General features: G+C 47.1%; 1 protein-coding gene across 1 annotated transcript in view; it reads right to left on the bottom strand.

Annotated features, from left to right (window-relative positions):
• The window catches only part of LOC138566212 (NUAK family SNF1-like kinase 1), a 235,144-nt gene that overhangs the window by 45,067 nt on the left and 171,163 nt on the right, over positions 1-18,914 (bottom strand). Inside the window, exon 4 of the mRNA XM_069643269.1 lies at positions 1,319-1,384. Coding sequence (XP_069499370.1) covers positions 1,319-1,384 — 66 coding nt within the window. The remainder of the gene's footprint in view (positions 1-1,318; positions 1,385-18,914) is intronic.

The following is an 18,914-nucleotide window of genomic DNA, read 5'->3' as shown; positions in this document are numbered from 1 at the left end:
GAAAGAAATAACAGAGGAACGGAACAGAGCAAGGCAGCAAAAGATAGAGGCAAGAGAAGCGCAGCGATGTGGAACAGAGGGAAGGAAGAAACTAGGTAGTGTCCGTGCTTGTAAGGATACGAATCGACGCATGAATCTTACCACTGATCTGGTTCTTATGCAGATTTTGTAGCCGGCAAGTCAGAGGAGCCGTCCTGATTTCCGGCAGCCATTTTGAGATTGCCTAGACTACCTGATCCTTTGATGCGAGGGAAAATATGCCGCCATCTTGCAGGGGTATATTTCCCATTGGGCTGCTTCTTCCTCCAGTTCTGCCAGAGTGACCAGGTGTGGGAATGATTCCTAACAGCCTATGAAGTGTGCTGGGATCACCAATGGCACATTATCTGCCAGGAAGGCTCCGGAATAGGGCTGCAATCTCAGCAATGCGAAGTTTGGACTTCAGCAGGCTGAGGTGGCGCTCTTTGTAGCAGTCTGATTGGTGGTATTTAGGAGTAGAGACCAAGCGAGGAGCGCAGTGGGGTGAAAAGATCGGGATGTCTCCTGCAGCTACCCTCTCCATTCAGCTCTGCAATGGCTCCTCTCGATTTCTAAACGCTGATGTCATACATATCCACGCCCACCTTTTGCAGAGAGTCTGCCAGAGAGACTGGAGACCAGGCAAATGGCAGTGGTGCACGGTATAAATCCCATTAACATAGCATAACATAAATTACATATTAAATATTGTTACACATTGTAACGATTTTCTTGTAATTCTAAGGAGCTTTCACTGTCATTTTTTAACAGTTATTATTGCTATGCCTTTAAAATATTTTGAATGTTTCCAAGAAATACTTCAGATTTGTCTGCACAATGATTTTTCCATTTTAAAAGAACATATACTTTAATTTTTTTTGTTAGACACACTCATATAGATTTTAATGTTGCTCATTTTGTTAAAATGACTAAATATAGCCAAACCAAGCATTGCTGAGATCACACGTGCACTTCTCTCAATATTGCAGAGGGAGAACACGGCTTTCTCTTTCCTAGCATGCGAGTTTAGGGACCTAGCACCCTACCTCTAGCTTCAATGCACCCCCATGCTTTCAGGGACCTAGCACCCTACCTCTAGCTTCAATGCACCCCCATGCTTTCAGGGACCTAGCACCCTACCTCTAGCTTCAATGCACCCCCATGCTTTCATGGACCTAGCACCCTACCTCTAGCCTCAATGCACCCCCATGCTTTCGCCAAACCTCCCCAATTGCGGAAGTGCGGAGGGCGAAGAGACGACCCTCAGCAGTGAAGGGGTTAACAAGGCCTGTGCTCTTACCTTCACATGCAGGTTTTCATCCAGAAGAATGTTCTCCAGCTTCAGGTCTCTGTGCACAACTCCTTTCTGGAAAACACAAAAAGGTACACATGACGTCATATCCAGAAGCAGCTTTATATAGCAGTAGTCATACCCTGTGCAAGCTCACCTGGCCAGCACTAGCTCTGCATAAGCAAGGCATTGCCACACATTGCCATCATCTCAGGAAGCAGCTTTATCTGGCAGTAGTCGTACCCTGTGCAAGCTCACCTGGCCAACACTAGCTCTGCATAAGCAAGGCATTGCCACACATTGCCATCATCTCAGGAAGCAGATTTATCTGGCAGTAGTCGTACCCTGTGCAAGCTCACCTGGCCAGCACTAGCTCTGCATGAGCAAGGCATTGCCACACATTGCCATCATCTCAGGAAGCAGATTTATCTGGCAGTAGTCGTACCCTGTGCAAGCTCACCTGGCCAGCACTAGCTCTGCATGAGCAAGGCATTTCCACACATTGCCATCATCTTAGGAAGCAGATTTATCTGGCAGTAGTCGTACCCTGTGCAAGCTCACCTGGCCAGCACTAGCTCTGCATAAGCAAGGTATTGCCACACATTGCCATCATCTCAGGAAGCAGATTTATCTGGCAGTAGTCATACCCTGTGCAAGCTCACCTGGCCAGCACTAGCTCTGCATAAGCAAGGTATTGCCACACATTGCCATCATCTCAGGAAGCAGATTTATCTGGCAGTAGTCATACCCTGTGCAAGCTCACCTGGCCAGCACTAGCTCTGCATAAGCAAGGTATTGCCACACATTGCCATCATATGGCTGACGCTTCCAGCAGATGCCCAGGTATTCCTATAGTTAGACTTTTACTAGAATCCCCATCCCATGCCTTCATATGCCAATGTGCAGCCACACTCATGGAAGGTGTTATATGTGTTAGCCTAGGTACTGCCCTCACATGGCAGGCAATCTGGCAGATGGTGCCATCACATGCGCAAGTCCTTTCACCATGTGTCAGGTTCTGCCATACTATGCCCAAAACCTCCAACCACATGCCAGTTATTGTCATTATATGTCTAGGTGTACCCGTATCACGCCATGTATTCATATCCTATAGCCATGTTAGGTTTTGACTCATGCTCAAATACTAGCGCCATGCTTCAGACTTTGCCCGTGCTTGCCCAGTGCTCCCGCCACTTGCTAGGCATAGCCGCCATGTTCCAAAGCACTTGCATTGTTTGGCATCTATTTCTATCATATGGCCAGATACTCCCTGCGCATGGGAGATGCTGCCACGACATGCTTAGGTTCACCAACCACATGCCAGGTATTGCAGTGGCATGCACTGCTGCGTGCAACACATTGCAGGTTTCACTTTCCTATGATTAGGGTGTGTTGCGATACGACTCATTTGCATTCCTGGCATTATATGCCTGTGTTCCTTGACTCTTCCAACCCTTAACATGGTTCCCCCTCAATAACTAACCTGGGGAGTTAAGTGGTCTTGCATGGGCAGAGCCGGTGATGGTGGTCTCTGAAATCTTGATGAGCGGCTCACCGATACCAGATGCTGGGGGGCACCTGGTGGGCAGTCAGCAGGCGAGCAGCAGAAACCAGGCTGCTGTACACTGGGTGAGCAAAAGTGAGGCGCTCCCTACTCTCCAGCCATTATTATTACCGTATTTATTGAGCGCGGACCTAGCTTCGAGAAGCAATGGAGCGCTTTACAGAGGTATACAAACAGTGCAGATGCATAACGGAGCACTTTACAGAGGTATACAACAGTGCAGATGCATAACGAAACGCTTTACAGAGGTATACAACAGTGCAGATGCATAACGAAACGCTTTACAGAGGTATACAACAGTGCAGATGCATAACGAAACACTTTACAGAGGTATACAACAGTGCAGATGCATAACGAAATGCTTTACAGAGGTATACAAACAGTGCAGATGCATAACGAAACGCTTTACAGAGGTATACAACAGTGCAGATGCATAACGGAGCACTTTACAGAGGTAGCAGCAAAACAGATATACAGCAGGTGGTAGGCTACAAAGGGAGACAGATGGGGTACTGCTGTACTGGGTGGCGGAGAGGAGCGGATGGCGTCAAGCTTGTCAGGGGGTACGAGGGGCCACGTGAGGGCCTATGTGTTGAGGAGGAGAGACTCCTTGAAGAGGTGGGTCTGGAGTTGTTTTCTGAATTGTAGGAGTGTGTGGGCGAGGCAGATGCAGGCGGGCAGGAGGTTCCATAGTTCTGGCGCGTAGACAGACCAGGCTTGTTTTCTGGTCCTTTCCTTTTTGCAGCAGCAGATTTCAAGTCTGCACATGTCCTGCCATCAGGCCCCACACCAGCCTTGCAAACGCCCAAGAATTGGGATTGGAGAGTGGGAGTTCTGACTGATTAGCACAGCTATCTCAATTAATTACACAACTAATCCTGTGAGGTACATATTGGGTTTAGGAAGGTTTGGGATGTTGGGACCACACAGCAGCAGATCTGGGGATGAAGGCCAGTCCCTGTGGTGCTACTTTGCCTTTGAAGGATGGGGGCCACAGCACCAGCAGAGGAAGGTGGGGGTTTGAAACACAGGAGTGAGATCATGGAGCACTTGGACCTCTCTTGCAATGCAACTCCCTGGTATTAAGGACATTGCAGCCCCCCCACCTCTCCCAGCTGTCCATATGATACTTTACAAATTCCCCAAATCGCTTATTATTGATTCTATTGGGGTTCTCCAAGAACAGTGCATGTTCCCATAGGTGTAGGGTGAGTTGGATGTATCAAGGGGTTGTCCAACAGGGAAGTGATACTTGCCCACAAAAGTATAACTTTACGTGTATTCACAAAACTCCAAGTGCAACTAGAAACTGTTGTGAACACACTTAAATTATTCCAAGAATGTCAAGGTGGGAGTGCTATATGTGAGGTGCTATGATACGATTGGTTATTTATAACACACTTAATACCCAGAGGTTTCTAAGCGTGGACCAGGGGATCGAACCTGTGTTGCTCCGTGTCGTCTTGCTTCCAATGCGAGCATGTTGCCCCTGAGCTATCCTCCCGAGACAAGGTGTGAATGTGAATGACAATACGGCTGGTTCTCAAAGATGCATTTGGCAGAGACTCTCCTACTCCTGCAAAGTAATCAGTAGTGAGTCAGAGCTACTTCTTGTAGAGAGACCACTCATGTGTAGATTTGCATAGTGCCCTCTGCAATACGAAGTAACTTCCTGACATCACAAGTGGAAAACGGGAGGGGGTAGAAACTGATCTTTGCTGTCTTGTCACATTTGGATCATGTGAATGCGAAGGAGTAGGGGGGAGTGCAGGACATATGCAGGAACCTGTTTTACAGACAGGAACAAATACAAAAGGTACATGCAGGTATCACAAATAGAATGGAACAAGTGAAAGGGAGTCAGTGCCTAGGCGGTGGGGGGGAGGGGTGAGAGTAGATAAGAGTCAAACAGAGGCACCCGGGGAGACTAGGGTACAAAGGCATGAACATAAGTGCAAAACAGATCCTCATGAGAAATAAAATCAAAGGGGCAGGAGCACACTGGCTGGAAGGACCCGCAGGATATCCTGGAAAAAGACCCAACATCATTATCATCAAGGAGCAGGTAATCCATGCCTACAGGCAAAGAGCTCTTTCAAGAGGATAGATTTGAATCCTTTTGGTAGCAGGAATGACTATTAAATAGAACCCGAGGAGAGGGGCATTACCGGTCTGTTAATGCCCCGAGGCCTTAGTTACAAGCCCAAATGTAGTAAGGGCTTTAACGGAAGCCGTGGGGCATAACCAGACCGATATGCCCCCCATGCAAGGGTTCTATTGCTATTAGTACCCCGGCATGTTGTACCGGGTACTAATAGTATTTTTCTCGAGCAGCGTGAAACCATTTCTTAACTCGAAAAAAAAAAAAAAAAGCAAAGCAAATGGCTGCCATGGATCGGTGAGAAAGGACTACACATAGTCCCTTCTCCCTTTCCATGATGGGCATTAAAAAGTGATATAAGAAAATGGTCAACAGGGAACGGGGAGAAAGGACTACAGATAGTCCCTTTTCCTTTTCTATGATGGTTAGTCACAGAAAGGGAAGGAAGGACGAGGGATTCGGCATGCAGGACAAGAGCAGGTAAGTCTTTGTTGGGCTGGTAATGACCCGGCAAGGGACAACCGGATCTATTGTTACAATCCGATTGTCCCTTGCCGGTACTAATCACCAAGAGTGGCGGGTAAAGAGTTCCAGGGATAGGCCCCAGCTGCTCTTTGGTGCTGCCTGCATATTTTTTCTCGTAGGCCGCTAAACGACAAGGGACCCGTCGGAGGGTGGATGGGAAGCGCCGATATGGACGGTTTTGGATAATTTACTTTGGAGGTAGCCCAGCACTTGGTCCCATAGGCCTGGTGAATAGAAGAATGGATCTTGAACAAGATCATAGCATCTATAGGGAGCAGTGGAGTGATGTGAGGCAGGGGTGCAGTGGAGTGATGCCGAGGCAGGGGTGCAGTGGAGTGATGCCGAGGCAGGGGTGCAGTGGAGTGATGCCAAGACAGGGGTGCAGTGGGCACTGGGTCTGAGGGACAGAATGATAATATCTGCTGCAAATCTGATTTACTCATGAATTTTCAGAACAGGCTAGGACTCAAGAGTGACTCCATGTAACTTCCTGGTTTATCCTATAGTCTCTCTGCAGGAGTTGGTCACCATTAAGTCCTAATCACCATCAGTAACTTTTGACCTCTTGGGGTGTGTGGTGGGGGCTGGGGGGGATTCCAAAAGATGTTATTCTGACTCTCCCTTGACTGTGCAGTTTGTGAACAGCCCACGGTTTCCAGCTGCTCGTGGCAATAACAGCCAGATGAAGTGACGGAAGCTCATTAGACAGGCATCTGTAAGAAGTATCCTTGGATACGATGAACAGTAAACACATACATACTGTGCATACTGACCAACACATGTGTGGTCCCCGGGGCGGGCGCGCGAGCGAAGCGGTGAAAGATGCGACCGAAAGAAAGCCATGCTTCCCTTCTTAAGTCGCACTGTGCAGCCGATGTGCTTCGAAGGCCAAGGTTACATACAGCTTGACCAACACGTTTCATAATGTAATAGTGAAAATGTTTTGGGCCCGATTTATTGAAATCACCCAGAACATGTACTGTTTGGAGATGGTCCGAGATGGCCTCCTTGTTGTTCAGTGTCCCAGGGGTTGTGTTGCAAGCCTGTGTTTCTCACGCAAACCAGGGTGCACCTGCTCCAAGGGGAATCCGTGGAATACTGTGAATCGAAAATGTCGAATCCCAAACACTTTCAAACATTTACACGCAAATATATGCGAGGGAGGCCCCCAGCAGCCCTCCCACACCACCCTTATATTTCTTTATAACCCTAACTCCCTTCCGCACCACCCCAAATTTAATTTCGGAATAAAGTGCCCCTGGAAATTCAGCATTTTCCGATTCTGCATTTTGGTCCCCTCAGAGTTTGGCTGATACCGTCCAAGGCCTTAGACGGCAATGGTTGTAGGTGAAAGGGTCGAATGAAAAGATTTGAAATACAATTGTTTTGAATAAAAAGGACCGAAAACCAAAAAATCGAATGCATTTTTTTGGGGGGGGGGGGGGGGGGAGGGAGTCCCCTCCAAAACCCCCGTTTTTGCCCAAAAAAAAAAAAATCACAACCAAGCCCCCCGCCAAAAAAAGTCTATCCTTGTGAGTCAAACGTATTGTATTCGACCCTTTTTCATTCGTCCCTTTGACTGGACACCGACGCCAACAGCTTCAGGACCATGCGATGCAACAAAGCAAAGACTTGCTGCCTTGCTTTGACAAGTCAGTAAGTATAATGTGATGCATGTTATATGCCTTCCATCTCCCAGTCTCATGCTTGCACACAAGAACATGCGAAATTCAAGCTGTTGCCATTTGCCAAACATCTGTTTAATGGCCTATTGTGCAACAGCATCCTCACAGGTCGCTTAGAAAAACAGGATTTGCTAAATGCAAAAGGCTTTGGTTCTGCATAATTCAAGAGCAGCCTGGAGTGGCCAAATGGCAAGGTATAACACCAGCTGTGCCACTGTTGGCATCATATGCCATGTGCACCCTCAAATGCTCAAAATATATGGCCTACATCAAATTTACAAACAGATCAATACATTTATAGACATGGGCAGAAATCCTTGAGCAAGCTCCGAGCCACACAAGTGCCCTTTCCTTAGAAAGTTTATGCCTGCATTTTTGCCTGACAATATCTTGGCCTCAACTTATGGCAAACCTAACTTTTTTTAATCTTCTTTTTAATAAATCAGTATTTTTCAGGTCATCCTTTTTATAAATCAGTATCTGGTGTTTTTAATATTGAAGGAGTAAGTCAACCATCATTCAAACTTGATTTGTTCAGGTCTACACCATGTCAGAGGGGAGCTTTTAGCCCATGAGCTTTCTATTTGAAACTCACTATGTAGCTGATCTAAGGCCAGGTGTGAGTTTGCACCTGTATGTTTGTCTGGTACAGTCGCTTTGCCTGTTAGCACCACTAGATGGAGCTGTTGCCTTAGGATACAGAGACAATGCCAATTTACACAGCTTTGCCTGTTGTCACCGCTAGAGGGAGCTGTTGCATTAGGATATGTAGGGCTCCTACTACTGTGTCAATGAAAGCCTCCACTTTGGCCCGTGTACACGGGCTTGTACACTAGTAAGGGAATATATTTTTACCCTGTAAACCAGAGTGAGAAACTTATTATCGCCCATCGACCTGCCAAATAAATTGTGTGCGTTGTTTGTGCGTGTGTTTTATGCCCTTGATTTTCTTTACATGTAATTACTCTTTTTAAAATGCAATAGAGCGGTTTGAAGCAGCCTCAAGGCAGTAGTAGGTTTCTGCTATGCACAATGATGCACTTGGGTAAGAGGGCAGTTCCCCTCAAGAACAAGCATTGGCAATGCCAACCGATTTGGAAATATTTGCGGCATTGCCATAATGGTACTAGCTGTCCATTAATGGTGGCAGCTGTAAAATGGTGCACTTACCTGGGCATATGATAGCAGTCCCTGGCAAATGCTTACCAAATAACTATACACAAGACAAAACTGTTGGCTTTGCCAATGCTTGTTTTTAACAGGACTTCAGTGAAGGACATGCATAGTGCTGCTCAAACAGGTGAATGAAGGCAGACCTTGTAAAGACATTTTCATTGCACCAGTAACGTGTTTACAGCACCAATTAAACCATTAGCTCTCAGATGACTGCTTTAAAAAAATAAATGCTTCAGAGTGCAAAGTTTGATGGTAAGGCTAGAGAGAGAGGTAGCTCAAAGAGGGACGTTTGAGGGCCCGAAGTAGCAGCTAATTAGTGTGCTCCACCACTAGCTTGCGAATCCTGGTTAAATCCTGTGGACACAGTGCAGATAACCCCAGCGTGAGCCCCACAGCGTATGGAGAAGTACAGGTGGTGATCCTGCAGTTGGAGGCCTGGGGGATCCACAGGGAGGAGGCTAGAGTGGGTCAAGCAGCGCCAGTGGCTGGAAGTCTGGCCTGCAATGCCAGAGAAGTACAGCCGGAAAACGGGAGGTGGCACGATTTGGAGCCAGCAAATCTACATTTCTGATCAGAGATTGAGGCTGGGACTTCAGTAGGCGGAACCCTGCACGGCAACCTGGGATTGGTTACAGATGAAGAGAGCGGGACAGCAATGGCTGCTTCTCTGTTGCCACTTGCGGCAGTATACGTGCTGGCAAGCTGGCCAGAACAGCGCGGACCTGGAGACGGGCTACACAGGGAGGAGGAGCGCACATTTTGAGCAGAGTCATCCGGATTTGACTCCATTGCACATAATCTGTGGAGCCCAGCGCCGGCTGACCCGTCACCCTGGTTAGTATTGTACAATGACGACTTGAGGCATGGTCTTGTGGTTGGCAATAAAAGGCTGTGGTTTTTACTGCATAAAGTATTATCATAACACATATTTGGTAAATATATTTATCCAAAAAACACATAATGATAAACACTTAGCTTTTGGGCTCCGTGACCAAGGGGGAGCCTACTTGGCCCATGCTGCCACACCTGGATGGGTTCTCGGCCATCCAGGTTCCCCCAAAAGGTATGGTACTATCGACATTCTCTTGTGGCTAATTTATCAATAACCTCAGCGTGGAATTTTTCCATTCCCTTGACCGACAGATGTGCCCTGTCTTTGTGAAACAGCTCCGGGTCTGCTAGTGAAATCGCAGTGTGTCGGATGAACTGAATTCCTCTGCTGGTGCAGAAATGTTTTACCCCCTGTTAAGGTTTTTCCTGGCTAAGCCTATCGCCTTGTAGAAATTGTTGTAGAAAATGTTGGCCTCCTTCTAGTTATGTGCTATTCCTGCCAGGGATGTCTGTCAGCAACTGTTTAATGCCTTGGTCTACCAAGTCGTTGCCTCCCAGATGTATAATTAAAACTTCTGGTGGGTCTCTGAAAGCTATCAGGTCTGCCAGTCTGTAATGTACTCGGCCCATTTCATGCCTCGATACCCCCACCATGATGGAATGGTATTTCTAAACTCTGGTTTGTCCTTTGATTCTTCGGACCATCTCCCGGTCCTGAAAGGGAACGAATGCCCTACGATCCAAGTCGATTTGAGGGAGGCATCTGACTTGCCGAGGAAAATCATGGTTACATTAATTCTGACCATACATATCTTTTATGACCTCCAGCCCCCGATTTGTTTCACTTTTTCAGGCCCAAGACTCCTTTGCCATGCTGACGTTGCTGCACCTATTCTAAATGAATGGGTCCCATATTCTCTGATGTTTCAGCCTTCTTTCTCAATGGTTGTCTTGAGGACTGCCTACATTTGATACTGACCAAGAGCCCTGCCATCTTCGTGTATCAAGAACCGCCCCCAATGCATGGTTGGCACCCAAGGTACTGGTTTGTGATATATAATGGGCAGTTGGTTTTGTCTTGTCTTCAATGCAATGAATCGGGATTGCCCTTCTGTTCCTTGTTTTGGACGTTTGTACGTCTATTGCGATACAATCCCCTTTTACTTGGACCTCCAACATGCTCACCCATTGCTTGCTTTAGTGCTTGATGCGATGAGCTCACTTACTGTAATTGCCCCAAAATATGCCATTACAAATGCTGCTGTAAACAGCTGTGTCTCGTACTAGTGCGAGTACACAGTCTCCAGCATTTTCAGTTTAAAGGATGCCTCTTGTCCTTCTGTAGTCCCTCTAACTTCCCCATCCTTTCAATGAGTAAGTTATCAATGAGCTGCGCGTTGGGTCCAATCCCCCCTTGTATTTTTGCAAAATCGCCTACTGCTGATGAGTGCCCTTTGCCCATTCTTTTTTCTTTTTCCGATTGTATGCCCATTCTAGAAAACTATTCATTTCCTTTGTTGCTACTAGTTCTACATTAGCCCTCTTTGAAAATGTTAGTACCATTTCCAGACACTTGCTATATTGTATTTCTGTGTTTGCTGCCAAAGCATTTTTGGCAAGCCCCAATAACAAACCAGTTGCAGGGTCTGTACCACCCTCAGGCGGCAAGCCTCTGCTAGCACCCGTTCCTGAGGAGCTTGTTTCTGCTGTTATGTCACCCAGGCCCCACCCGTTCCTCTTTGACGCAGGTGATTTCCTCATCTCTCTGTTAGTATCTCCGAGCATTCCTTTTGGTACATCTGTCTGTCTGCTGTCTGCCTCTGCCTCATTTGGCAAAATGCATCCCACTGAAAGCAAGTTGATGCAGCTGCAATGTTATTATTCGTGCCAGCGACGTGCTTAGCTCTTAAGTCAATATTCATTTTCAGAGTTAAAATGGTCATGGCCCCAAGTATTCTTAAGACCCAGTGGCATGTAGTTTCTCTGCAGTTTAGGATCCCTCCTACAGCCATATTGTCTGACCAAGCAATTAACTGTTTGCCAGCCGTGCAGCCCATACTTGCAGTGCCAGCCAGATTGGTACGATATCCCGCAATGTTATGTTCTTTGTCAATCCTTGTGTGTGCCATGTTGCTGGCCATGGTCCTGCACACCATGCATTCTCTAGGGTTTGTCCGAAGCCTTTGCTTCCTGCCGCATCTGTAGGAAGTAATTTTCATGCTGGTGTTCAATGGCGTGTGCCATATTATCTTTCCGATGAATTTAGCCAAGCATTCTTTCCATATTGCCAAGTCCTCCTTTACTTCGTCATGTGAAGGTGGGGTTTTGCGCACCCTCTAGTCTTCACTTCTAGACTCCCTGAAAAGACCTTCCCTTGTGGTTTTACTCTGGCAGCAAAATTGAGACTTCCTGCTAAGGATTGAATTTCTCTAACTGCTGCTTTGTCCCCTCCCCGCTAAGTGATCTGATATTTTTGAGCAACTTGTCCCTTTTCCCTGCTGGAATCCTGAATTCCCCTGCTGCTGCATCTATTTCAATACCCAGAAAACGTATGTGCGTGGCAGGGTTGGAGTTTCTTTTGCTAGGGGTAATCCCCAGTGTTCTGCGCCATTTCTATCATTTTTTTCTAGTGACTGCCAGCATTCGTTAGTTCCTGGCTGCCCTATTAAGAAATCGTCCATATAAGAAATCGTCCATAAAATGGGCCACTTGTGGCCCCAATCATTCTTTCATGAACTCCCATTGGAAGAAAGAACTGAATTGTTCGGATAGCACGCATGACTTTGTGCACCCCATTCGTAGGCTCTTATCTGTGTGAAATATATCTTCAAGTGTAAACCCCTCAACCATGGCTGCGATCTGGGATGAACTGGTAAATGCAGATTCTATATCTAGTTTTGCCAGTCATGTATTCTTACCACAATTTCTAACTAGCCCGAGTGCCTCCTGGAAGTGTGTGTATGACACCGCTGTGTCTGTGCATGGTAGCCCTTCATTCACCAACTTGCCCCGTGGGTACGACAGGTGGTGTATTAATCTATATCGCCCTGCCTCCTTTTCTAGTACTAAAACCAGTGGTGAGTATATATATTCACGGAAAGGCATTGTGTCCCCATGCACTCCCCAATTCGCCCCAGCTCCAGTTCTTTTTGCAGTTTCATTTTTACTAGTGTAGGGTTTTCCCTAGTTGATTTCAAGTTTAAAGGTACTGTTCTCGACCCTACTAAAGCCTTCCAAGAAACTGTCTAAGGACCGTCTCATTTCCTTTTCTGGGTATGCTTCTAATAAGTGCATACAATTATTTATTTTAATTGGTGTCTTAGAGGGGGTTAAATGCTTTTCAGCTTTCTTATCCTCACCCTTTTCACCTTAATATTGCAGTATTTTACTCATTGCTGTCCCTGATGTCAGTGGACACAACAGATGACTCGGAAGTCAAGAACATTCTACTCCATCTTAAAGCTATTATCGGCAAGCTCGACACCAAGCTGGATGCCCTCGCAAATAAGGTTGATCTCCTTCAGCTGCACCTGGATAAGCATGGGCCCAGGCTTGATGAGGCTATGAACCAGATATCGGAGCTGGAAGACTCATATTATCGGCCAAGATGAAAACACTGGAGACAGCAGTTAAGATGGTAACAGCAAAGAATTAAGATCTGTAGGGGTGGGTGTTGTGCAACAATATCCGCCTGGTTGGTAGAAGAGAATCGCAGAATCTTTATTACCGGGACCGTGACAGTATTATACGACTGTCACGATTGAATGGGGAACTCGCATACGATGGAAACCAGCTTCACATTTTTCCAGATTTTTTGACGACAGTGCAAGCTTCAGGGGAACTTTTGCTGGTGTGAAACGATGGATTCGGGACAAAAATATCAGATATTCCATGCTGTTCCCCACGAAATTACAGATCCAAGATCCCAATATGATGGAATGGTTACACCACAGGACGCCAGCTCCTTTGTGGAGAAGATCACGAAAGCTCAACCATCACATATCGTACCCCACCGAAGTTCCATAAATACTACCCGGGCGTCTCACCGGAGTGCATGAGATGCATAGCGTGTAGCTCTCATTCCGTTCACTTGGCATGGAAATGTTCCCAGATAGCTATACTCTGGGGGTTTTGGGGGGGGCGGGGTCTTTGAGAAGCTATCCCCCATTCTGAAAGAATGGTTGGTGGCGGTCCTAGTAATGGCGTCATTGGGTTTTGACGGCCGCCCTTCTGAGACAGGCGAGGGGACTGGTGGGGCTACTCTTGGTGTAGTCCCGTAGAAGAGCGGCTTTTGCTTGGGGGAAGGGACCAGCGCCAAGAGTGGCAGGGTGGTTGGAAGACATTGCATATTGCCAGGACCAAGATGTTGCATTTATTCGCACGCTGCCTTTACATGCGTATCCTGCAGATGGAAGGAGTCCCGATTTGCAATACTTCATGACAATACCAAGTCTATCCACTAAAAACGTGTTATGTCCATGTCTATAACAAATAACTGACAATTATGTCTTATTATTATTACATTATTAATTATTATTAATGTGTAATGTGTAATGTATGATTATGCTATCAATATGTTTTTGGTCACTCCGTGTTGTTTATATTCTGGTTGTATGTTTGAAAAATCAATAAATACATTTTTTTTTAAACGTTGGCTGAATGAGATCCCAGAAGCGCATGTTTGGACCTGGAGGGGGCAGGACGTGGTTGGGAATGGCCATGGGATTAGCATGGCCGTGTTCAGTCAATGGGTGGGTAAAAATCGCCAAACACCTGCAAGCACCGTGTCCCTCCGCATAGGCCGTCTCCCCCTAGCTCTAGTCCAATGCATTCCTTTCGGGTTATAGGTGGCGCTGAAGCACCACCCTATGGCCAAAACTAAGATTAGGGTCGAGGAGGGAGGGAAGGAAGGATTGGACCTCAAAAGGTACTAACTGCAGATGTGGAGACAGGAGGAAGGAGAGGGATGTGGCCAAAATCACTAGTAAATTTTTCTTCTAAGCGCTTCAGGAAATGCCCCCCAGCCCATATGTCAGACAATTGATCCAGTAGAAAGAATGTTAACATTGTTAGTAGGGATCCAGTTGCTGACATACAGATTTTTTATTCATTGCGTAATCTACAAAAATGCCAGATTACTTTTGGATTACATCATTGGTCAGGAACGTTGAATCTGGGAGTTTTGAGGAAAACGGCAGGTTACTGGCGTGAGCCGCTAACTTCCATGTTCTAAATCACCATAATGTGTAACGGCTTAAGATACGGAGATGGGTAATAACTTCGTCTTTGAACCCATTACTTTTCATATAGATGGATTTAGAATTGGAAATGTCTTCAATACATTACTATAACGTGACGAGAACACAGGATCACGTGATGGTCACCTGACTGGCATAGAAGTAAACCTGGGAAAATCTACCTACGTTCCTCTTGATATATGCGTTTGTGTAGGATGAATAAATCACAATCTAGCTGGGAAGCGACAGAGCACTGTACACAGAGGGCACACTCAGTGGGCTCTACATTGCAGGTGGGGGTAGCAGAGGAGCCAGGAAGCGACAGAGCACAGCACATAGACGGCACACCCAGTGGGCTCTACATTGCAGGTGGGGGTAGCAGAGGAGCCAGGAAGCGACAGAGCACAGAACATAGACGGCACACCCAGTGGGCTCTACATTGCAGGTGGGGGTAGCAGAGGAGCCAGGAAGCGACAGAGCACTACACATAGAGGGCACACCCAGTGGGCTCTACATTGCAGGTGGGGGTAGCAGAGGAGCCGGGGGTAGCAGAGGAGCCGGAAAGCGACGGAGCACAGCACATAGACGGCACACCCAGTGGGCTCTACATTGCAGGTGGGGGTAGCAGAGGAGCCGGGAAGCGACGGAGCACAGCACATAGACGGCACACCCAGTGGGCTCTACATTGCAGGTGGGGGTAGCAGAGGAGCCGGGAAGCGACGGAGCACAGCACATAGACGGCACACCCAGTGGGCTCTACATTGCAGGTGGGGGTAGCAGAGGAGCGGGAAGCGACAGAGCACAGCACATAGAGGGCACACCCAGTGGGCTCTACATTGCAGGAGGGGGTAGCAGAGGAGCCGGGAAGCGACAGAGCACTACACATAGAGGGCATACCCAGTGGGCTCTACATTGCAGGTGGGGATAGCAGAGGAGCCGGGAAGCGACGGAGCACAGCACATAGACGGCACACCCAGTGGGCTCTACATTGCAGGTGGGGGTAGCAGAGGAGCCGGGGGTAGCAGAGGAGCCGGGAAGCGACAGAGCACAGCACATAGAAGGCACACCCAGTGGGCTCTACATTGCAGGTGGGGGTAGCAGAGGAGCCGGGGGTAGCAGAGGAGCCGGGAAGCGACAGAGCACAGCACATAGAGGGCACACCAACTTGTCACCATTCAGAGGGCTAGGCCTACAAGTTCCATGATCCAATACCACAGATTATGCTGGCTGGGGCTGTTTGGAAGTTGTAGGCCACAACATCTATAGACGTAGAGCCTGATTCATAGACGCATTTTATAATGGTGCAGGCCCATTGGACAATGCTGTGTGAACCAGGCCCTGAAAGTCAGTGGTCGGAGTGAACGAAAAGTAGTGAAACTATGTTCCCTGCTGGCCAGTCTCCCCTTCCCACAAAGCTCTTCGCCATGTCCCATCCCACGTGCAATACAAACCCCATAAACGGTATCTGCCTTTCCTCCATTTCACCCTCACCACTGTGTAAAGGCTGAAAGAAACCGTGAAGGAAATTGCAAAAAGCATTTTATACAACCCCCATCACCTTTATTCATGGTCCCCCAGAGCATGCAGGTTTATGCACCCCCCCCCGCCCCCCCGCCTTCTAATCACCCACCATTCACACCTCTTAAGGGGCATGCTAGAGATTAAAGCCACCCCTCCCACCTACCCATTAACTGCACGTGCAGCTGTGCCAGCAGTATTTTCACGTTAAATTGCTTCAATGCAAAAGAACAATTCTCATGACAGCGGGAGCAGAGCTATGAGGAGGCCTGGGAATGGGTTTTCTCCCAAGTAGGCCACTTAAAAATAACAGCATCTCAGCAGTCCTACGATAGCTCAACGTGATGTGACATTGGAGCTGACACAGCAGGTCCCAGGTTCAAATCCCCAGTAAGTAGAACAAACAAAAAAAACACCCTGCTGTTTAAGGGACACAGTGCACTAAGGAGTACGTTTCAGCGCCTTCCTACATATACATTTTAAAATGAAACCATTCCGGAATGGTTACTTTGCAAAATAAAAGTATAGGAACAGTAAAACTTAAGAAAGTAGAGGAGCACCGCTCCCGCCCACTTTGACCACTGGTTAAAGTCTGCCTACCTCGGTACTATATGAACCAAATGTAGATATGTTGCCTCTATGCAGAAGTCCTCATTGGACCATAATCTGCTCTCTACGAGGACATGCTTTCCTGGAAGACGTCACTTCAGCTACAGGGGCCTCCGAGCCACACAGGCTCTGCTCCCCGGATGAGTAGAATGTTTCTCACTGAAACATGCTGGTGTCAGAATGGCGTAGGGTCCCATATCTGAAGACACTCGTCTTTCAATATTCCCTCCTAGACCTCACAGCTCTTCAGTGGAGGGGATTCCCCATAATTTCAATACCAAATGTGATTAATCAGTAACTAAACATTTCTACAGCCAAGGACACCACCTGCCGGACCAGGTAAGGGAGGCAAATCCAGATGCTGTCAACTAATGGGGCTATATCATTTGTTCGATCTACCCATCTAGTCATCTTTTAAAATTATTTTTTTGTTTAAAGCTCTGATCTAGCTCGAGAGCAACAGAGCACTGTACAGAGTGTGGGTAGCTGGCATTTGGGTTGCCATCTTTTAACAGTTGTGCAGTACTGTGAGGTCTGTGTGTCAGTATGTGCGTCCATTGGAATTAGTCCTTGGTTATGTATTGTTGAAATAGCCATGTTTTGAGAGTTTTTCGAAAACTGGAGAATTTTGGGGGCATTCCAAGCTGACACCAGTAACAAGTTCTAGAGTGTGGGTACATACATAACAAGAGAATTGTTTGCGGGTTCTCTCTTTCTTTGCGGACGAGTTGTGATTCATGCCGGCTGTTTGATTTGGTAAGCAAGGAACATGTGCCACCAGATGTGTGGAGTTTAGCAGCCATGTACACTGATGTGCTACTCGTGAATGCTTTGTAGGTGATAAATGCAGTCTTGAACACTATCCTGGCTTGGAGTGGAAGCCAATGTAGTTTGCGTAGGATGGGGGTAATTTGGTCAAATTTCTGTGCACCCATAATAAGCCTCCCTGCAGCATGGTGGACTGCTTTTAGGGGAGCCAATTGAGAAGCTGAGAACCCTGTCAGGAGAGCATTTCCCCCATCAATGTGTGAGATCGCAAGGGCCTGCACTATGGTCCAGAAGTCCTGTGGCGGTTTGATTTTTCTAAGGGTAGTGATTATGACCCAGGCTGTATAGGCCTTCTTTCTGGAAGGATAGTTTGCTATCAATGGTGAATCCTAAGGATTTTGCCAAGTCTGACTGTTGTGGATCAAATCCTTCTAGGTGCATATCATTGAGCCATTGTTGAACACGTTTTATGTAGCAGACGGACCGATAAAGATGAATTCAGTCTTGGATGGGTTTAGTTTTAGGTGGGCAGACAACATCCAGGACTGGATGATGGCTAGGCAATCGCGGAGACGAATGATGTCCTGCGTGCCATTTACTCTCATGTACGAGTATCATCTGGGTATTGGTGGATGACTATATTGGATCTTTGAGGAGAGTTCTCAGAGGCTCCATGTAAAGGTTAGAAAGGATTGGTGAGAGGATGGAGCCTTAAGGGACTCCACAGGAGATCCAGAGTCGATTATAATGCAACAAGTTCATCTGGACAGCCTGGTGTCTGCCTGAGAGGTCAGAGGTAAACCAATTCAGGACAGTGCCAGAGAATCTCATCCTGTCCCCAAGGGGGGAGAGAAGGATGCAGTGATTGACGGTGTCTATCTAGTCTCTCTAATCTATCAATATCTCTCTTTCTCTCCCTCCCTCTCACAACCAACCTATCTCTCTATATGAATCTGTTGTGATCCTTGCTTCTACTCTGTTTTTCATGTGACCTTTTCCCTATTTTCTGACTCCTATCTATGCATCTGCCTACCTTTATCCATCTACCCGTCTCTGGGTCTATTGATCTACCTATCTCTCCATCTTGTCCATCTGTCCAACTATCCATAATTTGGTCTATGATATATATCTCATCTATCAATCCAGCAGTCATTGGGTCTCTCCATCACACTATCTAGTCCTGCCTATCCTGCTGGCTTTCGGTCCCACTATCCCTCTTCAGTGCCACTTCCTCAGTGGAAGAAAGAGGAAGTGGTGTGAGGAAAAGACACCTAGTTATCTAAGCCTATTACTCAAAGCAGGGACGTGCGTGCAGAGGGTCGGAAGTCTGCAGACACCAGGCTGGAGCTGTACCTCAGGCAGATATGCAGGATTTTGTTTTTTATAGACCTCTAGTATACATTGGCAGATTGAAACATACAGGTAAACCTCGTGGGTTCAAGTATTTTTATTTTTAAAACATTTATTGAGCTCAAGTAAGCTCATTTGCAGGGCTAAGCCTTCAGAAGCGCTGTCAAGACCGGTGGGGGGGTCTGTACTTCCGCTCTCTATATGGTAGAGGAGAGGCACAGAAGACCCCAGCCAAGATTCT

This window comes from Ambystoma mexicanum, chromosome 2p (assembly GCF_040938575.1).
Source record: "Ambystoma mexicanum isolate Mex_15411 chromosome 2p, UKY_AmexF1_1, whole genome shotgun sequence".
Classification (NCBI taxonomy): domain Eukaryota; kingdom Metazoa; phylum Chordata; class Amphibia; order Caudata; family Ambystomatidae; genus Ambystoma; species Ambystoma mexicanum.
The sequence above is the reverse complement of the archived record's forward strand: the minus strand, read 5'-3'. Positions and strand labels throughout refer to the sequence as shown.